Source organism: Notothenia coriiceps, unplaced genomic scaffold (assembly GCF_000735185.1).
Source record: "Notothenia coriiceps isolate Sejong01 unplaced genomic scaffold, NC01 NC01_scaffold00016295, whole genome shotgun sequence".
NCBI lineage: Eukaryota > Metazoa > Chordata > Actinopteri > Perciformes > Nototheniidae > Notothenia > Notothenia coriiceps.
In genome coordinates, this window is record NW_011348996.1 from 21,310 (window position 1) to 42,991 (window position 21,682).

Below are 21,682 nucleotides of genomic sequence, written 5' to 3' on the forward strand. Positions count from 1 at the left end.
TGCGATAAACCATTTTCTAAGGAAAGGAGAAATGAATTAGGAGAGAAGTCGAACAGGACAAAAGTCATAGAAATCAGAAATATGTACAGGGGAGACAACATGCTGGTTGGAATAGTTTAAACTTTAAACAAATTTAAAATACATTCCTTTTTTGCGTTTCAGTTTACTTTAAAAATAGAAACAAGGAGGGACAAGGTGGAGACAGGCGTGTGAGAGAATCTGGAGAAGGGTACAGACTGAGAAAGAATGGAGGGCACAAGTGTTTTGGTGATGTTCATGAACATGAAGTAATGAGAAGGGAATAAAATTGCTGCCGGCCACGGAACTGGTCATGCGTTCACTACACACTCACACACACACATGCTCTTACTCACGGAGACCGGCGCTATCCAGCGACTGACTCTGCAGGGGGGCCAGACGCAAGGGGATCCCAGTGAGAGACAGTGTGTGTCCGCGTGCAAGTGTGTGTTTGCTTGTATATAAGATCATTGCACGAGGGGTCACAATAACACGCAAATGAGGCGAGGAAGTGGGACAGAAAAACAGACAAACGGGGATGGATCAAGACAAACAGACAGTCCCTAATGCACTATAAATAGATTGGTTGCTGTGGAAAATGGACAATCACATACATGTTTGGTAGGCATTCATATAGATTAGCAAGCAAACCAACATGGGCAGGTTTTTTTTAAATGTATTTCAACTTCTGTAAAATGTAACACCACATTATATTGGCCATATTACAGATTTTGGAATATTTTTCCCTAGGGATGCTGCGGTGGAGGGTCAGTGAAATTCCTGAACAAACGTAAACTGATTAAAAATTAAAGTAGAAGAGGAAGGGTGGAGACAGGAAAATAACAATGTCAATATTCCTGGCTACACCTAGAAAAGTTTGTTTTCATCATGAAAGTGCAGGGCCTAACGCACACATTCTGCTTGTGTTTCCGTCCGGTTTAGCAATCTAGTTTCCATGGAGATTTCCAGCAAAACTAGCCGTTTTTAGCTCTAGACCAATTTCAATATTGACAGCACTCAAAGCCCAACACACACAAGTGAGAAGAAGACACTTTTTGTTCCAGTTATGAACACAAAATGGGGGTACAATCGTCATAGACCCTCGAGACAGACACAAAATGAGGCTAAAACATGTCTGATGCAGACTTATTGTTACACCTAATTGTACATAGACACGCACACACATGTTTAAATGCACTTTGCATGCCAGAGTACACACACACTCTCTTAATGTGCTCTTAGACGCTTTTTCTTCACAAACTCATGCAAGCACGCCAGCACAATAGCTGACAGTCGAACAGACTGGAGAGAAATGGGTTACCATATGGCTGGGTAGATTGGAATAATGGTCCAGTTGCTGTGACCACATCCACTCCATAGCATTTGTGTGTGAGTATTAATAGAGAGGGTATTACAGTTATTCAGAAAGGAAGGGCTCCAGATTACCCCCAGATCTGTGTGTGTGTGTGTGTGTGTGTGTGTGTGTGTGTGTGTGTGTGTGTGTGTGTGTGTGTGTGTGTGTGTGTGTGTGTGTGTGTGTGTGTGTGTGTTTGTTTGTTTCTCATAACTACTGGACCACCCAACCATGATACTATCAACAGATTACATCTATCTGTCTCTTCTGTTTACATCTTTATCATATCTTTATTTCTTTGTTGCTCTGTCTCCCTAAGCTCCAGTTTTCTTCTTCTCTAGTGTTCTTCTTCTCTTTATTCAGGACAGCTAAAGCTCAATCTCTGACCAAGTAAAGATTGTAGACTGGTGGCTAGAGAGTTGTTTACCTCTTGGGCACTACAAAGGTGCCCTTGAGCAAGGCACCAAACCTGTAACGGTTCAGTCATATGTTGCAGTGACCTATCAATCTGATCTCTCAACATTGATGCATGTGCCTTTTGTTGATCAAGAAATGAACAAAAACAACATAATTAAACCATACATTTTCAGGAAATAAACAAACATTACATTATTAGTATGTCCTGCTGTTTTAAATGAATTCCGTAACTATTTATTAATAGGCAAATTAATATCAATGTTTCTTTGGAGTTAATGTTGCCCCTGCATATCCCCCGGGAACCTGTCGAGTTAGGGTTAGGGTTAGCATTTTGCTGATGTACACTTAAGACACACAAGTAGATGCACATTGTTGTTACCGACACCCACAATTGGTCTTTCAACCACTTAGTCCACTATAGCAGGGGTTCCCAAACTTTCCAGCCCGCGACCCCCAACATAACAGTGCCAGAGACTGGCGACCCCTGTCAACGGGGTTAACTTCTTGTTAAAATGTATGTGCGTTTTTTATGAGCTGGTAAACCTGAATCAATTCGTTTTCCATTAATCGTTCCTCCTAGTTGACCATTGTGAAGTCCTTGAGTGAGATTTCTATCAGCAAGATTCACGTCTACATTAAAACTACCGTTTCAAGTCCAGCAAAACCCAACTGGGCTCTAAATACATCCTGTTCTTTGTTTAATGTACATGATGTGGATTCAGAGTAAAGCCAGACTTATTTTTGGTCAATAAAGCGGGATAGCTACACTGGGAGTCATAACATTGTGAGGCAGTTTGAAAACAAAACAGCACCTCTGAGCATCTTCTCACAATGATTTCATTAGTTTGAGGTATCATCCCTTGAACGTTCATTTGTTAAATCTCAAACTACGGTTATTTTTTATTTTCTGCTCAATATGTCTCTCAATATATTTTATGTCTGTGTGTTCTTCCCAGGCTCAGACTGTTCCCGTAACTTCACCAGTCCCACGGGTCTCATTGAGTCCCCAGGCTTCCCTGACAAATACCCCCACAACCTTGAGTGCTCCTTCATCATCATTGTCCCTCCCAGCATGGATGTGACCCTCATCTTCCTCACTTTTGACCTGGAGAACGACCCCCTGCCAGGTGGAGAGGGAGAGTGCAAGTACGACTGGCTGGAAGTGTGGGACGGGCTCCCAGGAGGTGAGAAATTTGTCAACTTGATGTTATTATGGGTCGTATTAGACCAGGGGTATCCAAACTTTTTTCACCGAGGGCCACATACAGAAAGATATTTGAAGGGCTGGGCCACTCAGGTTTATTGCCTCATAAGTGAAGTTATAAGTTAGCAAAATCAATCAAATGTAAGTCAATGATGCTTGATTCAAAAGCCTACATGACAGCTTTCCATAGGGTTTCATTTATTTTGTTAGCAGCTCATTCCTTAAACAGAAGCATTAGATTGCTTTTCGTGAGAGGAAATAGGAAGGGTATAATTCAAGGTTGTTATGTAAGTAACTTATTGGGCTTTTTTCTTATCAACTTAGATTTGTGAGAACATATTTTCAACTTTAATTGACTGAAAGTGGGCTTGTTAACACATGAACACTACTGTGTAATATATGTTTACAGATTTATTTAAGAAGTACAATACAATAAAAGACAAGCTCAAGTTTCAAGTTTCCATTATACTTTTTGAATTTGCTGAGGACCGATTCAAAATGGCCTGCATTTAGTTTGGACACCGCTGTATTAGATAGTGGTGGCAATTATGGATGTTGAGGATCTTTTTTAGAGGTGTTGAACAAAGATTCAACCATTTCTGGAGGCAAAACATAGAGCCAAGTTAAAATGTTGCAAATTCTGCCCTGCCTACATCATTATTGACTGCAACTATTTTAGTGGCTATGCGTTGGTAGATGAAAGCCAAGCTTACAGGCAGGATAGGATGTTGGCACCTTCTGTGGAGAAACAACATAGCGTTTCATGGGGGAAATAAAATAGGTGTTGCTGAGAGGAGGGAGAAAAGAGGGGAGGTGAGAGGAGGAACGGTAGAGGGCTCGGATATTTCTGTTGGAAGGAATGGAAGAGTTTAGAAACTCTATGGTGCAACGATCTTGGATCTGGTTTCAAGAGATGGACGAGGTAGAAAGAAAAAGAAGGGCAAGGAAAGGTTCCTCCACTGCTGGGTGGACTGGAACAAAGGAAGGAAAAGATAGATATGAATACATGAAGGCCAGAAGACCTCTGGTCCGCCTTCAAAAAAACTGGGAGGCAACTGGCAACTGGGAATGGCAGAGGAAGGAAGATTCTTTGCTGCAGTGTTCTAAACCATTCTATTCTGGTTTAACTATTTATTTTGAGTTTTTTGTGAGATATTTAGGCCAGATTTCAGAAATGGAACAATTTGATTGGAGACCTTGTTTTATTGCTTAATTCACAAATCTTGTAAGGTACTTAGAACTTTCCCAGAAAAGACTGAACAACATTATGTGCACAGTAAAGGAGAGCAAACAATGGTTATTTTCTTCTTTTAAATAACTTTCTGTATGAATTCAGCCTGAGGATTGAAGAAAAGACACAGTGATGGTACAAAGAAAAAAGCGAGTTGAGACAAGAAACAGAAAGGAGTCTATAGTCCTAAGTAAGAAGAGAAGACAAGATAAAAGACAGATGGACAGGGAACAAGAATAGCCACGTTACTTTCTTGTAAAATGTGATGGCGGAAGGGAGCAGAAGTTGAAAGATGTGTTCATTCAAAGAAAAAATTAAAAGGCACTCCTAGCTTTATTGTTGTGAGTGCAATAAATCACTAACGTTCTTTTATTTGTATTTGTTTAGCACTTCCAGCAATTGTCATATGGGTGTGGTTTGTTGGTATTTAGGTCACCTGTGTCATGCTGCGCGTTGGATGACAAAGAAAGACAAACTTGGTCCTCATTTAGTTTAGTTATTAGTTTGTATTTTGACATGCGTCACAGCTATAAGCCAAGTGTAGCCTATTCGCAGCTCAATGTATTGGGAATCGAGCCGCCACAGTGCGTTTGTGTTTTACTTCAGTGGCTACTTAACTCATTCCGATCAAAAGTGTCACATATCCAAATTATGAAGCTATGAAGGGGGGCAATGCCATTGGTTTAACTGTCTGTCTGTGCACATACTGTATGGGGTGAGGCAAGGGACAAATGTGCCTTCTATTATGAAAGATTTAAGTCATAAATAAAGAGGGAGATGGAGAAATAGGACCGGTTTTGCCTGTAAGCTACACATAATAAAAATAAAATCCTCCAAATAAAATCACATTTATTCAACCTTACATACAAACATGGGTTATTTGTTTATTTACAGAAATCATCTTGGTGGATTTGAGATTCTCTTTTTTTTTTTCTCTGTCCGTGCCACCATCAACAAAATAGTTATTGCCGTTATTTGCTTAAGAGCCCTATCTCAAATATCCACCCGCTCCAACAGGGTAGGAAAAAAAATCAATAGCACTGATCGATTGGAGGCTATTTTCTTCCTCTTCCTCCTCCACAAGGCTCCTGGTGTGTGTACAGTATCTATGTGTGTGTGTGAGAGGAGTCAGGGAGTAGCAGGATGAAACTACTATTTGTGCTCCCACCCCACACACTCACACCCCAGGGCTTTAAATCATATTCATCTGTTTGTGTTGACACATACAAGTTGTGGTATTAGAGAAGAGGAGAGTGGAGGAATCACTTAGATCCCTGGATTTACACACACATATACTATATATAGTGCACATTGTAAAAGCAAGGCCAGAGATTGAGTTTATGAAGATGAAGGAATGAGGGGCGATGCCATGAGAGGGCAGAGCAATGAGAAGGGAGTGATAGAGATAGTGGGAGAAAGGGAAGACAAGCAAACACATGTGAGGATAAAGGGATTGATAAAGGAATGAGATGTAATGTCATGTGTTACCAGCATCATGAGTTACACAATAAAAACAGCAAATGATGAAACGCACAAGTTACCGACAGATAACACACTGACCAATCCAATACATCTTGTCTGATCGACAGTGGGCCCTCTGATTGGTCGATACTGTGGGACCAGGGTGCCTCCTGAGATTCAATCGTCCACTGGGATTCTCTCTCTGGCCTTCCACACGGACATGGCTGTGGCTAAAGATGGCTTCTCGGCTCGATACAACATGACTCACAAGGAAGTCAGTGAGAGTAAGTCTAATTTAGGCTTTTTATTTCAAGAAATACTAGAATATTGGAAATATCTCTTTCTAAACCTCCCTCTCTTCTGCTCTTCCTCTTCTTAGCTTTCCACTGTAGTAATGCTTTCGGTATGGAGTCAGGAAAGATCACAGATGACCAGATCACAGCCTCGTCGAGTTTCTACGATGAACACTGGCTGCCTCGACAGGCCCGACTCAATTACCATGACAACGGATGGACGCCCAATGAAGACAGCAACAGGGAGTTGATACAGGTAACAGTTTGTCCTCAAATGTACTTTAGCTACCTGGAGCTTCTTTTGTGTTCATTATGACATGGCCTCATTGAGGCATTGTAGCCCCAAACGAGCTGTATTTTCTCATTTATTTTGGGCATTATAAAAAAGGACATACCAAACTGAATACTCAAATACATGTAATAACTACATAACCGTCCACAAATCACAAATAGAGAAGAAGGAAAAAGGAAAAACAGGAAGAAGCCTCCCCCCAAAAAGAACAACAACCATAACTTATACGATAGTCCTAACACATATTGGATACAACAACCATGTATGTGGAAGGTTACAAAAAAGTTCATAAACTTAACTTAAAAAGAATAATACAAATAATACAAAAATAATTTCTTGGAGAAATTCATTCTTTGTGATACGGCACAAATCCACGATCCCAATCCTGGAATACAGAGTCTTATTCCTGAAAAAAAGTTTACTCTGCCTAAACTAAAAACAGATTCTGCTCCTACTTTAATAACATATTTTCTCTTGCGTTGACATGTCACACATAATAACTTCACCACAGCTATATTTGTGACAGCGTATGTTGGAGAGAGTGAGAGAGAGTGAGTGGGAGGTGTAGTTATATCAAGGTTTAGCAGCTAGATGCTTGGGTAAAGCATTGTTTCCTGTACTTTATCACAGTGCCAACTTCCTGCCATCCCTGTGCCAAGCTTGAGTTATGAGGCTGTCTGGGTGAGAGGGGAAAGGGAGTGTGAGGTTCACTCAACCCTCAGACAGAATGAATTCCAACCTGCCTGCAAGGCGCTCTTCAGAGTGAGGCCTTCTATAAACAACAGATTATCTTGTTGGGTGTCACCTTCCTGTAGCCTTGCGAAGACTGCGCACAGGTTTTGTCTTTACTTATTGTCAAAAAAGCCTTTGTGAAATAGGCGTCAACTCATGATTTCCCTTCATTAAGTTATCAGTTTGAACCTTTCCTGTACCCAATGTCAGATGTGCCGGAGGAGTTTCAAGAGTCAGAAACTCTCCTCATCGCCTGAATCGTTTCTTAGAGTTCGACATCTGGTTCAGGATACCAGCGAGAGCCTTTCTGACTTGTAGCACAATAACACCACAAAACAACTGGCACGAAAAAGCCTTTCTTTTGTGCAGCATACTTTTTCTATCTTTTCTAAAGCCTGTGATTAGCCAAGAGATGCTGCTTCTGAGTAATGATCAAGCGTTTCCTCAGTTTACAGAGACAGTGATAAATGAGTGTTTTGCTCAAAGTGGCAAGAACCACCCAAGCCCTTCTTCTGTTAATTCGTTGGAACACATTTACAGATAGCTAAAGACAAATGTGGAAAAGAAGCAGTAGTTCTGATTGTCAGAGCTCCACTGGGACCGAACTCTGGGCCAGGCAAACACAGGAAGGGAACGTGGCCAAGAGACAGCATGAGGCCAAGGCTCCATCAGCCCCACGCTTCCTTCCTGTTTCACCTCCAGTGCAGCTGACAGCTCACTCCCTCCGGCCCATACTCTCAGAATTAGCTGACATTCTTGATCAACATGAATAGCTTGAAACACTCCATATTTCTAGAATGTTTTTCCCCTTTATGTCAGATTGCCAAACTGGTCCTCTTAGCCCATGGATAGACCCCAGATTTAAATTTGTATTATTCATCTGCGCCTGGAAAAGCCATGGCCAGAGGCAGTATGTTTTTTGGTTGTCCATCCGGACATCTGTACATCCGGGAACGCAATATCTCAGGAAAGCCTGGGAGGAATTTCTTAAAACTTGAAACAAACATCCATTTGTACTCAATGATGAACTGATTTGATTTTGTTGCTCAAGGTTCAGGGTCACTCTGACCTCACCAAACAAGTATCCAGCAATAACACAATCATTAATATGCTTAAACCATAACATTATGATATTTATGACAAACATGGATACAAACTCCAACTTAACTGATTGGTGGAGGCTTTCAATCACAAGTCGATCATTCGAATTGTTCATGACACATCAGATCTGTGCATGAAATTGTCTTTATGGTTGGCTATAGGCTAGTACTCCTCTCGTGTAGTCTCACTCTGGTCACCGGTGTTGTGGTGAGGTTGCTGCGTTCCACTGAGGCTTTCAGCTGTTCCCCTGCGTTAGCACCTAGCAGAGAGCATGGCCCCTGCATTTGTGTGTGTGTATGTGTGTGTACTTTAGTGTGTGGTTGTGTATGTGTGTGCGTGCAACCTCCTCTCTTGACAAGCAGCTGTCATAGATGCCAACATGCCTCTCTTTCTCGCATCATGCACCCCCTGGTCTCTTATAACTGAGTGTGTGGGTTCATCAGTACATCTCTCTCTCTGTGTGTGTGTGTGTGTGTGTGTGTGTGTGTGTGTGTGTGTGTGTGTGTGTGTGTGTGTGTGTGTGTGTGTGTATATGTGCCCATGCCAGTCAGGCATGTGTGTGTGGCTATGTTGGTTCAAGGGCCACGTGTGTGGTTTGAATCTCTCGCCAGGGCACTTAGTTCAATTCCATTCCATATATTTGTTTAAAGATATTTATAAGGCATTTCGGCCTCTATTTGAAAACTGACAGTGCACCTCAGTGTATTCAGTGTCTTTCATAATCGTACTTGTGATTTGCAACACAAACCTATGATGGACGACAGGTGCAAACACGGTACAACGGTCCAAAACATTTTCGTTCAGAAAAACGCTCTGCAGTATCAAAGATTAGGCAGACACAGAAATGCAAATGTGCCAAAACACTTAAATGAAGAAACATCTCCAACTTAACTCAACTAAACTCGTTGGCACAGTTTGCCAGTTTCTTAACAGTACGTTATTATGCGTTATATTTTAAATGACTTGGTTAGCTAGGTTAGCTAACTATATTACAACGGCTATGCAATAATATCGGAAGGAATCATGCGATCACATTGTTAAAATAAGCCAATAAAACTTAAATTTTCAGTTGGCCAACTTCATAATGCCTGAATGAAAGCGCTTGATAGTTTCCCCGTTTCAGTTGTGTTTTGAGCTTATGTAGCGTTTCATTTATTTGCAGCGTTTTGCACTTGCATTTGTTGTAAAGTTGGTGAATATGTTTTTTGCATTTGCATGTGTTTTGGCACATGTGTGTTTTATATCTGAATTGTTTCTGAAGCTGCGTTTTCCGAGCTGAGTTTCTCCAAGTGTAAATGCTTTGGGCAGTTGTTTCATGTTTACATCTGATGGCCACCGCACATATCAAATCCCACCCCAATAAAACCAGTTGAATAGGAAATGTAATTAAAAGAGTGGTACTAGATGCAACAATGGTCCCAAGGCTAGTATCAAGCTTGGACATTGCGGTTTTATGTCATGTCATTTAACCACTTGGCCAAGGTGCTCCTATTCCAATCTTTTCAGTTCTTTTCTGGTATGGTCTAGTGAGGTGTGGTGCAGATTGATGATACGAGTTCCTGTGCCTCCGTTATTCTAACAACTCTGTGATTGATGAGAAGCCCTTCCTTGGAAAGGCTCACTTAGCGTCTCTCTCTCTTTCTCTCTCTCTCTCTCTCATGCTCTCTCTCATGCTCTCTCTCGCTCTCTTTCTCCTTCTCTTACTCCACACCCCTCCTCTTCTCATCCATTCCTCTCCTTGGTTCCGGACCATCGATTAGTTGTCTTGGTGGATCCCTGACTGGCCGTAAGCGTGTGTGTGTATGTGTGTTTATGTTGGAAGTAATCTAAAACACCTGTCTCGCTGACAGATAACAAACGCAGCATTTGACCTCCCCCGGTGTTTTGTACTATACTCCAGTGGGACACACGGCACACGCTCTCACGCACACACAACAAGTTCTGATTAATCTACAGGTTTCAGCAGCTCCAACAGGGGAGAATAAATGTTTTAACCTACAGCAGAATCTTTCTCATCTTCTGCTCTTTATTTGTTTGCACCCTCTCTCTGTCTCTACACCCTCGGCCTCGTTGTGTTAATAAGGACTTGGATCTCCAGCTCATTTCCTAACAGAGAACATGATTCATGTAAATGTAGGGCTTACACATGTGAAGTATTCATCTTAAACAGTTGCAGATGAACCTCAACAAACCCTAGATAAAAGTACAACATATACATATCACCATAACAATATCATATCTTGTTTTTTTTCTTTTACTTTAAATGTATTAGAATATATGAAAATACATTTTCCATTACTTTTAAATCTGATATAGAGGGCTTAATTGTTCTGCTTTGTCTACTCATTGTGGGCACGCTAAAGGAAAACAAATGCGTCTAGAAATTAAAGATTTTGAAGCTCACATTAAGCACACAATGCTGGCCATGTATAATGCAACACAGCCAGCAGCATGCCAGACACGTAGCCTAGCATCCACAATCAGGATGGAAAGGTGATTATGGCTATTGTATGGGAGGAAATTAAAAAGAGCCCCAGGTCATTACTATCGATCTGCCAGGAGAGGGCACGGAGAGGAGAGAAAGAAGGAGATGAAAGTAGAGTGGAAAAGGTGCGAGATGGATGCTGATAAGTTCAAGTGTATATTTATGAGGTTATGTCCATCTTTTAAACAAATTGATGTTTTAAGAGCTTCAGCCTGAGGGCATCTCTTAAGTGTATGACCTGACTTTTTGGGTAAGGTAAAGATTACATTGAGATTGGTTAGGGTTAGGGTCAGCTTGTTTGCTATGTTTTGTTCATGATGTTTTTAGTCTTTGATAAAACCTCCTTTCTCCTCCCTGCCAACAGGTGGACCTCCATACTTTAAAGGTGCTAACAGGCATTGCCACCCAGGGCGCCATTTCAAAGGAAACTGAAAAGGCTTACCATGTCACCACCTTCAAGCTGGAGGTCAGCACCAACGGAGAGGACTGGATGGTCTACAGACATGGCAAGAATCATAAGGTAGGCCCCGACTCATTAGCCGACTTGTTAATTTGTTAACAATATTTTATATGCCAGACGTACTTATTCAACTACACTACTAAGCGATGGAAAAGGGGGGATGTCAGGTCAACAATATAGATTTTACAAAACAATGGGAATGGCATCCCAATTTTAACAATGTCTCAAAAAAATGACTTCCCCATACAATAAAACTGCATTTAAATGACTTTACGGAGAAGTGTGGTTACTTATGGATGGTAAATTATGTAATTTGAAACAAAACAAAAAAACATGTTTGGCTTAAAATAAGTATGTTTTTGTGTTTTCAATTATTGACATTAAAATTCAAGAATAAATATTTTATTTTAAATTCAATTGACAATGAAGTATTGTTGAATGTGAACGAAATCTATAGGTAACCAGCTTAGCCTCCCCTGACCCTCACCCTAATCCTCTACAGCTCAGACTTACGCACAGACCATCAAACAGCAGATGCACAAAAAACATGAAGTAGTCATGGCTAGAGAGAGAGTCTGGAGGCTCTTAGGTGACAAACATGCCTCGACATGCACACACGTGGAAGGGGCAGAGAAACATATGAGACGGAATAAATGCAGCAACACTTGACCACAAGCCCAAACTCCAACCGGTGTATGCAATTACAGCCATTCCATTTCCACCGCCGCTCAGTTGGCTTCATTTAAGGGTTTACGACCAAGCCAGAATCAGCACACGTCTCCAAGTGATACCTTACATCACTGCGTGCAGCTACGCTTACAGTAGACTGCAGAGTCTGCTTTCCACATCCCATCTGGTTTCTGTTACTCACCGGTCAGAGTTCTGCCTAGTATCGACCAAGTTGGACATGTTTGGAGGCTGTTTCTTTCTCTCAGCGGTGTTAATACATGATGAATCATCATTGAGTGTGCTGCAGTATGGTCCTGGGTAGAAAACGAAGCAGACATTACTGAGTTTATTTAAAATGGTTTCAACTGCAATTAAAGCAGCGTTCCAGTGGTTGCGGCTGTTTTTTCCATCACGGCCGTTCTCCCACCACCACAGCAGTCACATATGTTTGTCCTGCGGTGTAACGCCACGTCTGGTTTTGCGCTGTAAAACCCTTATTCCTTCATGAACACTTAATACATGCACACACACTCAGATGCATGTGTACAGTGCAAATTCTTATTTTGCTTTGAGAAGGAAACAGGAGATCCAGTCTAACCATCTGGGGATCCTCTGCGGACTGCGTATGGCTTATGGATGTAATTCCCAGAGAAATGATTGATGGATAAAACACAGGGGTTGTGGAGAAAGGCAGTCAGGGAGAAAAATAAATAAATAAATGGAGGGATGATAGAAGAATGAGGAGTGGTGAGTGAGTGTAAAGGTACAGTAGATCAGGTTTTTTAATTTTTAAGCTCAGTAACAATTAGATTGTGTTATTTTAATTGGTGAAGTGAGAGCACGTGAATTCACATCTTTTTTTTTTAAATGGGGAATTGTTCAACAAATCAATTGATCAATGAATCCACCCTTAAATCACGTCCGTTGTCAGTCAAATAGAAGTATTCTGCTGACAACAGGCTATGAAACAGTTACAATCCAATCCACAAAACCAATTATTGATGATGTTTTAAGGGCTGTTGTTGTTGTCACCGCCCATAATCCCCCAGATTCCTGGATAACCCTTGATAGCTGCTTCAAAGCTGAAAGCCAAGAGAGACGCAAAAGGGTGTGTGCATGTGAGTGTGGGTCTTTGAGGAGGAGGAGGAGGAGGAGGAGGAGGAGGAGGAGGAGTAGGAGGAGGGGTTTAGAATAAATCAGCAGTAACTTCTGGTAGAATATCCCTCCCTTGTCTTCCACACACACATTTATGCACAACCTCAAACCAACGGTCTCTTGAGCCCCCATGGTGAGACAGTCTGTGCAGTAATCTGATGGATCAGCCAAGGGCCGTCAGACCTTTCTTTTGATCAAATACTGTAAAACGTAGTCCCATTTGTACATTAGGGATACAAACCAGATGTATATTAACAGTTTGTTTTCTTGGTTGTCCATATAGTAATTTTCACTGCGTGTATTTGTACGCGAGGCATCTATATCCGCCTCTTTATTCCAAGAGTTTTCCGACTAGTCCTACTATGCTGTGATTTACAAGTAATTGTTGCCTTCAAGCATCTTTGTGATTGGAAGAAATATGCTAAGATTTTTAGTGTTCTCTATCATACATGTAGGGTTAGGGTCTTCGAACAGAGAAGTATTTGGATACAATTGAAATGGACTTAAGTATACATTGTACAGGCTTTGGTATCAATGTCATAGTGCTGCCTCTGTCCTGAGAAAGAAAGACATAAGAAGAAGAAAAGGGTAGCAAGAGAGCTTGGAGAAGACGAAAAGAGTGATGGTCCTTTATCTGATGTTGAAATGATGGTGTCAGCCTCTTTGGGCCGTTCTCAGCTGACATGCCTCAAGCGACCAATCAGCAACGGGTTTTCCGTTCCCACTGTCAATATTTAGGGCGTAAATGAGAGTCTGTCTGTTATGTTTAAATAAATAACTCAACAGCAATGGCCCAGAAGATCAAGTGTTTTAAATATCGGGCGTGTCTGCATTCTCAGGATAATCCACGGAAATTGTTTTCATAATTTAGAGCAGATCCTGGATCATTCCACGTAGGGATAAAGCATGTCAATGTACACAAAATAGCCAAAGTAAGATTCGCTTTAAGATCAAGTACATTTTCAAACAAGGTTAAGGGATATAATTACCCAAACTCCTCTTTGCTTAACTTCTTGAACCTGCTCTGAACTGTTCCATTATCCATCCATCTCTCGACATTTTCATTCACTAACCCGTTCACTAGTTCTCTCAAAATCTATCTGTCATCAATCAAATCCTCCTTTCTTGTCTCCACGCTCACATCTTCATTCACCTCATCCCACCACTCTTGCTCTCTTTTCTACGCCTCCTCCTTTTCTACCCCCCCATATGTTTCTGAGAAAGTTTATGCTGCTCGAACAGATGACTTTTTGTGCTTGGTAAAGTGTGTGTGTGTGTGTGTGTGTGTGTGTGTGTGTGTGTGTGTGTGTGTGTGTGTGTGTGTGTGTGTGTGTGTGTGTGTGTGTGTGTGTGTGTGTGTGTGTGTGTGTGTGTGTGTGTGTGTGTGTGTGTGTGTGTGTGTGTGTGTGTGTGTGTGAATCTGGAAGAATGATTGAATTAGTGTTTTATGAGCAAGAGGCATGAAAGGAGGAGCCTCATGGTTATTTAAAACAAAAAGTATGAGCATGCCAATCTTTCAATGCTCATGCAAGACACAAATAAACAACACATACACACACATGTATACTTGTTGTATTTTACCATTAGTCTCAGATGAGCAATTCTTAATAAAGCAGTCACCGTGCACGCAGAGACACACACACACACTCTGGTTTTAAACATCTGGAAGCCAGCCCATGTGTCAGACAGCATCAGGATGATTTGTGTGATCTGTAATGTATTTGATAATGTCATTAAATCCCTGTCGTAAACCAGATGGGACATATGGAATATATGTTAACTTTTCAGAAAATAGCAAAAGTAATATTCATACGGCATTCATTCCTACATTACACTGACAGACTCAAAAATGAGTTGACAGGTACTAACTCAAGGCATTCACCAGAGAAAGAGTGGGGAAAGCAGACAGAAGGAATAAGACACATGGGGGACAAGATTATATAAAAAATCACAATTTCAGAGCCAATTAGCCGTGTGTTTTCTCGAAAATTTATTGTGATTCAATGCTTTGTTAACAGAGCAAAGCTATAAGCAAATGTTTGCTTCACGTATGAGTGCAAAATGAACAGAGGATTCCACCATTTTGTATTCATCAGGAGAATCTCAACTCTGATAGGCTTTCGTGACACAGTGTCATGTGGATAATAAGAATCTCGCACAATTGCACAACATGCATCTATTTTCATCTTAGCATTGACTTTGTATGTATCTTATAAGTGTCTTTGACTAAAAGCGTCAGCTAAAATAAAAGTAATATAATGTTATCCTTTAACCAATTTGTAGCTGATGTCTGTGTTTCCCTTTTTGGCCTGTTTATCCATAAGTGTTTCCGTATTACTCTGTACCTGTTTTTACTTTGCCTCAGCCATTATTCACATCCCCTCTTTACGGTCGGGCCATGACAGATCATTTGACTGCTCATGTGAGCATCATGAGAGCACCAACATGTGAGCAATACACGGGGATAATGACACTATCTGTATAACTGTTCCATGGTTCAGTGCACTGAATTCTCCAGAGGTTATGAGACGTTGCCCACATGATGGAAAAAAGACAATCATTTTCTCTGACCTGAGGTCTTGAGTTGAGAGATGATGTTGTGTTAGTTTGACTTTTGGTCAGAAAGAGTCATAGACCTGCTGATGTAGAGGTACATTTAAGCACAACGTGGTACGAATGTCATTACATAGCCCCCACGAATCGCTGCAGGCAGAACACTGGACCTCAGCCAAGAACCAAAACCTCCTATTCCCACCTTAATCTGTGGGAGGGAGGATGGATGGAGAGAGAGGGTGGGAGGTGGGAAACATGGGTGGAATCGGAGGGGAGCGAGAGGAAGCTTGATGAGTGGAAAGTTGGAAGAAAAATTAAGAAAGGAAGAAAAGAAAACATAAGCAAAAGGTCGACCAGTCAAGCATCGTAGTGATAGCGAAAGGCGGAACGGAGCGGCGCAGAGGGATGAAGAGAGGTGGAAACCAAGGGGAGAAAAGGGAGGTTCATCGGCGAGCAAGTGAGTGAAGGAAGAAGGCAGAAGGGGGGACAGAAAGTGTTCACAGGAGAGCCACGAAGGAGGGATGGAAGGATGGAGGAATAATGAGAATAGCAGACAAGGGTGTTGACCACAAATCCCTCCGGATGGATCAGCAACACAGCCTGTAAGAATGTCAGGAGGGGGGAGAAATTAAATGAAACGACGAGAAGTGGGAGGACTCAAGGGGGGGAAGCGAGGTGAGGGAAAGGAAGCATGGGGGCCAGGTCAAAGGGTGGAGAGAGGAAAACGTTTGTGACAAATGACGGAAGAAAAGCAGGGAGAAAGATGACCAAGGGGGGAATCTTAAAGGTGCCACTTGGTTTGTGAGATGTGTGGACTGGTCACACACACACACACACACACACACACACACACACACACACACACACACACACACACACACACACACACACACATGTCCTATTCTTTCCCATGAGGTGAGCATATTTGTGGTGGTGTTATTTTTCGATCCTGTAGTTACGCGTTAGACTTGGTTTTTCACCTTTTGACTACAAACCAGAAGCAGCTATACACAATGTGTGTTCTTCTACCCTGCACACTATTGTTATTCAGCAGAGGAAGTGTGTAAATGAAGGAGAAAACCGTATTCACTCCATGTTTGTCACCTTTGACTTTCTCTAGGAGATGAAATTACAATTTGAATCGAGAACGTTTCTCTTTTTCTAAATGTTCTTATAGTGTTGGTTTTGTATTAATGCCTCTGCTTGTGTGTGTGTGTGTGTGTGTGTGTGTGTGTGTGTGTGTGTGTGTGTGTGTGTGTGTGCGTGCGTGTGTGTGTGTGTGCGTGTGTGTGTGTGTGGGTGTGATAGAGAGAGAGAGAAAGGGTCTAAAGTTAAGCATATGTTTACCCTAGTCAGCTTGCCGTGTCTCTTAACACATGGGGAGATATTGGACCTTTTACAAACCTGCACAAAACACACATATACACTACACACATATTTACACACACACAAACTGAGCTGGGTTGTTTTAAGTTTAAGACCTCAGTCATGCTACATATCCCCTTACACCTCCTCACTGTGTGTACTCTCAACTACAACGGCCCAAAATATATTCACTTTCAAGATACAAATAAAAAAAAAAATGCTAATGAAAAAAAAGGCTGCAAGAAGCTCAACATGGAAACGGTGACACTATAAAGTGAGGCACACAGCTGGGACTGGAACGCTTGTTGACGTTCGGGGATTATAAAGTTGGCCAATTGTCACTATCACTGGAAACTAAAATATATGTTTTATTGACTTATTTGAACAATGTGATCGCATGATTCCTACAATATTGTTGCAGATTACAAGCAAGCAAGCTAGCTGATGTAACAAACCCAGTCATTTGCAATATACTGAATCAACACTTACAATTATGAAACAGACTAACTCCAGAGTGGCAGTTGGCCAATTTTATAATCCCCAAAACGTCAACTCATCTGCATAATAACATGCTAACCTTAAAAGATGGCCAAGCAGTACTCTGCAGATGTCAACCTGATTTGAGTTCATCTTAACTTAACTATTGGCTGTTTATCAAACATAACAGATAAAGGGTTACACACTGTGCACTTTATGTGAGTGATCACTTCAGCGTGGGTGGATAACACCAAAATGGGAAGGTTAAAACTTGAGTTAAAGTCACACAGCTAAATAAAATATGCACACACAGAAAAAGCATATTTGAATGTTGACAGCAGGGTCAGGTTGGCATTGATTTAGAATATTTAAGAGACTTTCTTGGCAGTCCTCATGAAAAAATCAGCGTGTGAGGTCCTGACCTCTAACAGCAGTCTCTGCTCGTATTTTCTTATCATCTTTATAGCCTGCTACTTATAAGAGAGATTTCAGTGTACTGAAGAGATTGTAAGGGCAGCCGTTGCAACAGTGAAGTGTTTGCATCAACAGCGGTTGAATCACAGTAGCAGCTCTGTTTGGAGACCCTGAGCAAAGCTGATAATAGAGGGGGGAAAAAACAGCATGTATACAGAAGGGCAAACACACACACACACACACGTTCCGTTACCAATTCCAACAGCTGGTAACGGGCATTAGCAAGGTTATACGTTCACATAAACACAGTTGCACATGAACAATCTCACACACTCTTATACACATACATTAAAGCACATACATGTGTTTGTGAATGTGTGTGTGTCCATGCACAACCTTTCACTGAGAAAGAGTTCCAGCGCGCACCGAGGGAAATCAGAAAAGCACCCACCAGCCCCTAACTCCTTAGAGTCAGACTTCATAATTACACTCTCACACACACACACACACACACACACACACACACACACACACACACACACACACACACACACACACACACACACACACACACACACACACACACACACACTTTTAATTACAGTCCGCTTCCACAATCCCATTACGTATTTTGGGGCCTTTAGGCGTTTTTCCATCATTTAACTGGTCACAGTTTCTGGTATTAAGGTTTATTGTAAGGGCATGAGTTCACTGCATGTGGCTTTGTATCGTACACCCAGTGGGCCATGGGTTCAATTCTCAGCTGGCCCAGCAGCCCTGCTCCCGTTCCTGCAAGTTCCTTTCATCCGTATTCTGTCACCCCTGACGGGTCCTGCTGTTTAATGGATTGGGAACTGAAGGAAAATGTACACACACACAGAAACACTCCAAAAACAAAGAAAACATCTATAAATGAGTACCCAAGCAAGTAATTGCAAGGCCTTTGGCTCCGTTGAATGAGGTTCTCTGTAATAAACACACCATTCAGGACTGATGTAACATAATAGAAAGAGAGTTGGAGATACCGAGGGGTAAAGAAGGCCTTTGAGGTTCCCTAATAAAAGAAAATCAAGAGGATAGACTTGTTTTTTCTTAAATGATAGCGGTATCGAGGGAGAGATGAAGTGGTGGAGACTAAGGCAGACAGTAAAAATGATAGGGAGAGTAGCAGACACACTGTGATTTCCTGTGGTGAGACGGGAGTTTTAAAGAAGGAAAGACGTGACACACAAAATATAAAGTCTCTGTGTCAAGAGACAAAAAGAGTGCTTCTGGCCATGTGCGCTGGCATTTCTTTTTCATCTGTTTTTGTGTGAGGAAATTACTTTGTGTGTGTGTTGTGTGTCGGAACTCCGAAGGCACTTTGTAGACAGTGTGTGTTCTGTGTGTATGTGAGACACTATCATGTGTCAGTGCGCTGAGGGGCGACAGCGACTGTTTTCTTTGCTCTCTGTGCGTGAAAGAATAAAAATGATGTTTTCCAGTGTGTGTGAGTGTGTGGTGGAGTCAAGAGGACGTGAGAAGAGGATGCTCTTTCACATACTTACACACTTGATTTATTACACACTGCATGCCCTCGGACTGTGTGTGTGTGTGTCTGTGTGTGTGTTTGTGTGTGTGTGTGTGTGTGTGTGTGTGTGTGTGTGTGTGTGTGTGTGTGTGTGTGTGTGTGTGTGTGTGTGTGTGTGTGTGTGTGTGCGCGTGTGTGTGTGTGGTAAAACCTTTGCACTAATTTCTTCCTGTTTGAACAGAAGCAATATGTTCATTGTGTGTTTGTGTATGTGTGCACATAGGAGAAGAAGATGAGTCATGTTGTTATTTTAACTCATATAAAATACAACTATAACAATAAAACTGTCCAGTGTGAACTATAAATATAGTTGCTATGGATACCTGTTGTTAAAAAGTCCTTGTTCTGCGAATTGATTTACACACTACATATTGTTGACCATGAAGTTATATTTGAGTTGTCCATGTAACTGTTGTCATGACACATCTGTGTATGCACGGGTTACGCAAACAACATAGACTGTAAACTAGAATACCACCCGTAAAGAGCAGACCTCCAACAAGGCCAATGGTGCATTCACATGCCCCACGGATTCTCCCATTCTCTTTATATTAGTTAGTGAGCTTTAGGCTATTATGCTTTTTGGTGTTTTCCCTTTCATGTAGAATGTTATATAGGTTTTTGTGCTTTAATGGTCTGCAAAGGCTAAAATCCCAAAGTTGCCTCCAGAGGGAGTTTCTCTCCCCCCCCTGCCTTAAACTCCTTGGTTGTTACCACCTGGTTAGGTGGTAAGAACATGGACGCTACAAAGAGAATGTGTTGTGTTTTAACACCACAATAATATCTGTTTCGGAATTGTTGTTCCAAAAAGCGTTCCTATTTATTTTTCTATTCGGAAACAAATGTTTCACACACCACATGAACGAAGCACAAATTACTTATCTGGCACTATGGATATCAAGGGATGCCATGGATCCAAAATGTAATGTGTTCTTCCTTTTTCCATGCTACTCCGTAATCCTGCTGACAGACAAACAAACTCTACTGTGATGATTTAAGCTAAGCTAAACGTATTTGAACTACAACTACAAATTCAAAGATGATGTCCTTCTCTTAAATCCTTTAATGTTTGTCTATATTCTTTAAATATATGATGTCCTTACTTGGCCTAAGTGGAATCAGCAATGCAGTTGTTTGGAGATTGTTTGTCAAGTTTTCGCGATATTAGCTGGCAGAAACCAAAAGCAAAAATATGCAAAGAGCAGAAAAGTGTGATCACTTTTGCTTGCAATTAATCATGAACCAAAGTATTGAAAATGTGCCCATTTGGACCTGACGATGGCGCTAGATGAAATGAAGAGATTTCCAAAGTTATTTTAAGGACCACATTTCATAGCAATATATCCTATGGTTATATTGTTATATAGACATTTCACTCAGGGCAATAAATGGGAACCTCATGTGGGCACTGAAAAAAAAAGGTTTGGGAAATGTTCTTCCAGTAGGACGGGGATCACTGAAGTCGTTAGGAGACATCGTCTGGGAACCATAAATGTCAAGAAATGTCAAGAAAATTCATCCAATGGTTGATATATTTCTCCTGTGTCACCCCTCTGCCCTTCCTGTACAGGGTAAAGATGGAAAATCCCTACAGTCATTAATGCAACATCATTCATTTTGTTCTCTATCTAGGTTTTCCATGCCAACGCTGACGCCACAGAGGTTGTTCTCAATCGGATCCCGCAGCCGGTCCTGGCCCGCTTCGTACGCATCAAGCCCCAGACATGGAAGAACGGCATCGCAATGCGGTTCGAGCTCTACGGCTGTCAGATCACAGGTAAGAAAGATTAAAAATGTTATGTAGAGTTTCTCAGAGTTCTTCCCCTGTGGGACTCACCCTTGTAAAAACACAGTTGCGGTTTATACCAGTGATATACAGGCTTTTACACCGGGTCAGAAGGTGGGTCACGGCAAAAATAACTCCCTCAGAAAACATTTCCTGGAAATAAAACAAGCACGCAAATGAAAAAGGCGTCTGTTCTCTCCTTATTTACATAACCTAATGGTAAACAATTCAGTCATTTGTCCATCTCCTATTCATACTTCCCTCTATCTTCCACATGCACACCCACTCTCATGTGCACTCACACTCTTGCCCTCGCTCTTTCATATACATATCCTCCCTCTCTGTCTCCCACTCACACACACACACACAAAAAGAAACACACTCGGTCCTAATAGAATAATACTAGAGTGTGATGTGTGGGTGATAACATCAGAGAGTAACAGGCTCTCAGCTTTCATCTGTAGCCCTGGCAAACAAACACGATTTCAACCAGCATAATCAGCTCAATACTATAAATAGATACAACTTAATTAGACTGTCTGTTTGTGTGCGTGTCTCTGTGTGTGTGTGTGTGTGTGTGTGTGTGTGTGTGTGTGCATATGTTTTAGTCAGTATAATAATATGGTTTTGCATTAACCATAAATT

At 41.5% G+C, this 21,682-nt stretch overlaps 1 protein-coding gene across 1 annotated transcript in view; it reads left to right on the forward strand.

The window, feature by feature from the left end:
- Nucleotides 1-21,682, forward strand: part of nrp2b (neuropilin 2b) — a gene marked incomplete at its 5' end in the record, with an annotated part of 49,630 nt that overhangs the window by 19,541 nt on the left and 8,407 nt on the right. Inside the window, 5 exons of the mRNA XM_010775864.1 lie at nt 2,746-2,973; nt 5,814-5,969; nt 6,065-6,234; nt 10,953-11,108; nt 20,884-21,028. Coding sequence (XP_010774166.1) covers nt 2,746-2,973; nt 5,814-5,969; nt 6,065-6,234; nt 10,953-11,108; nt 20,884-21,028 — 855 coding nt within the window. The remainder of the gene's footprint in view (nt 1-2,745; nt 2,974-5,813; nt 5,970-6,064; nt 6,235-10,952; nt 11,109-20,883; nt 21,029-21,682) is intronic.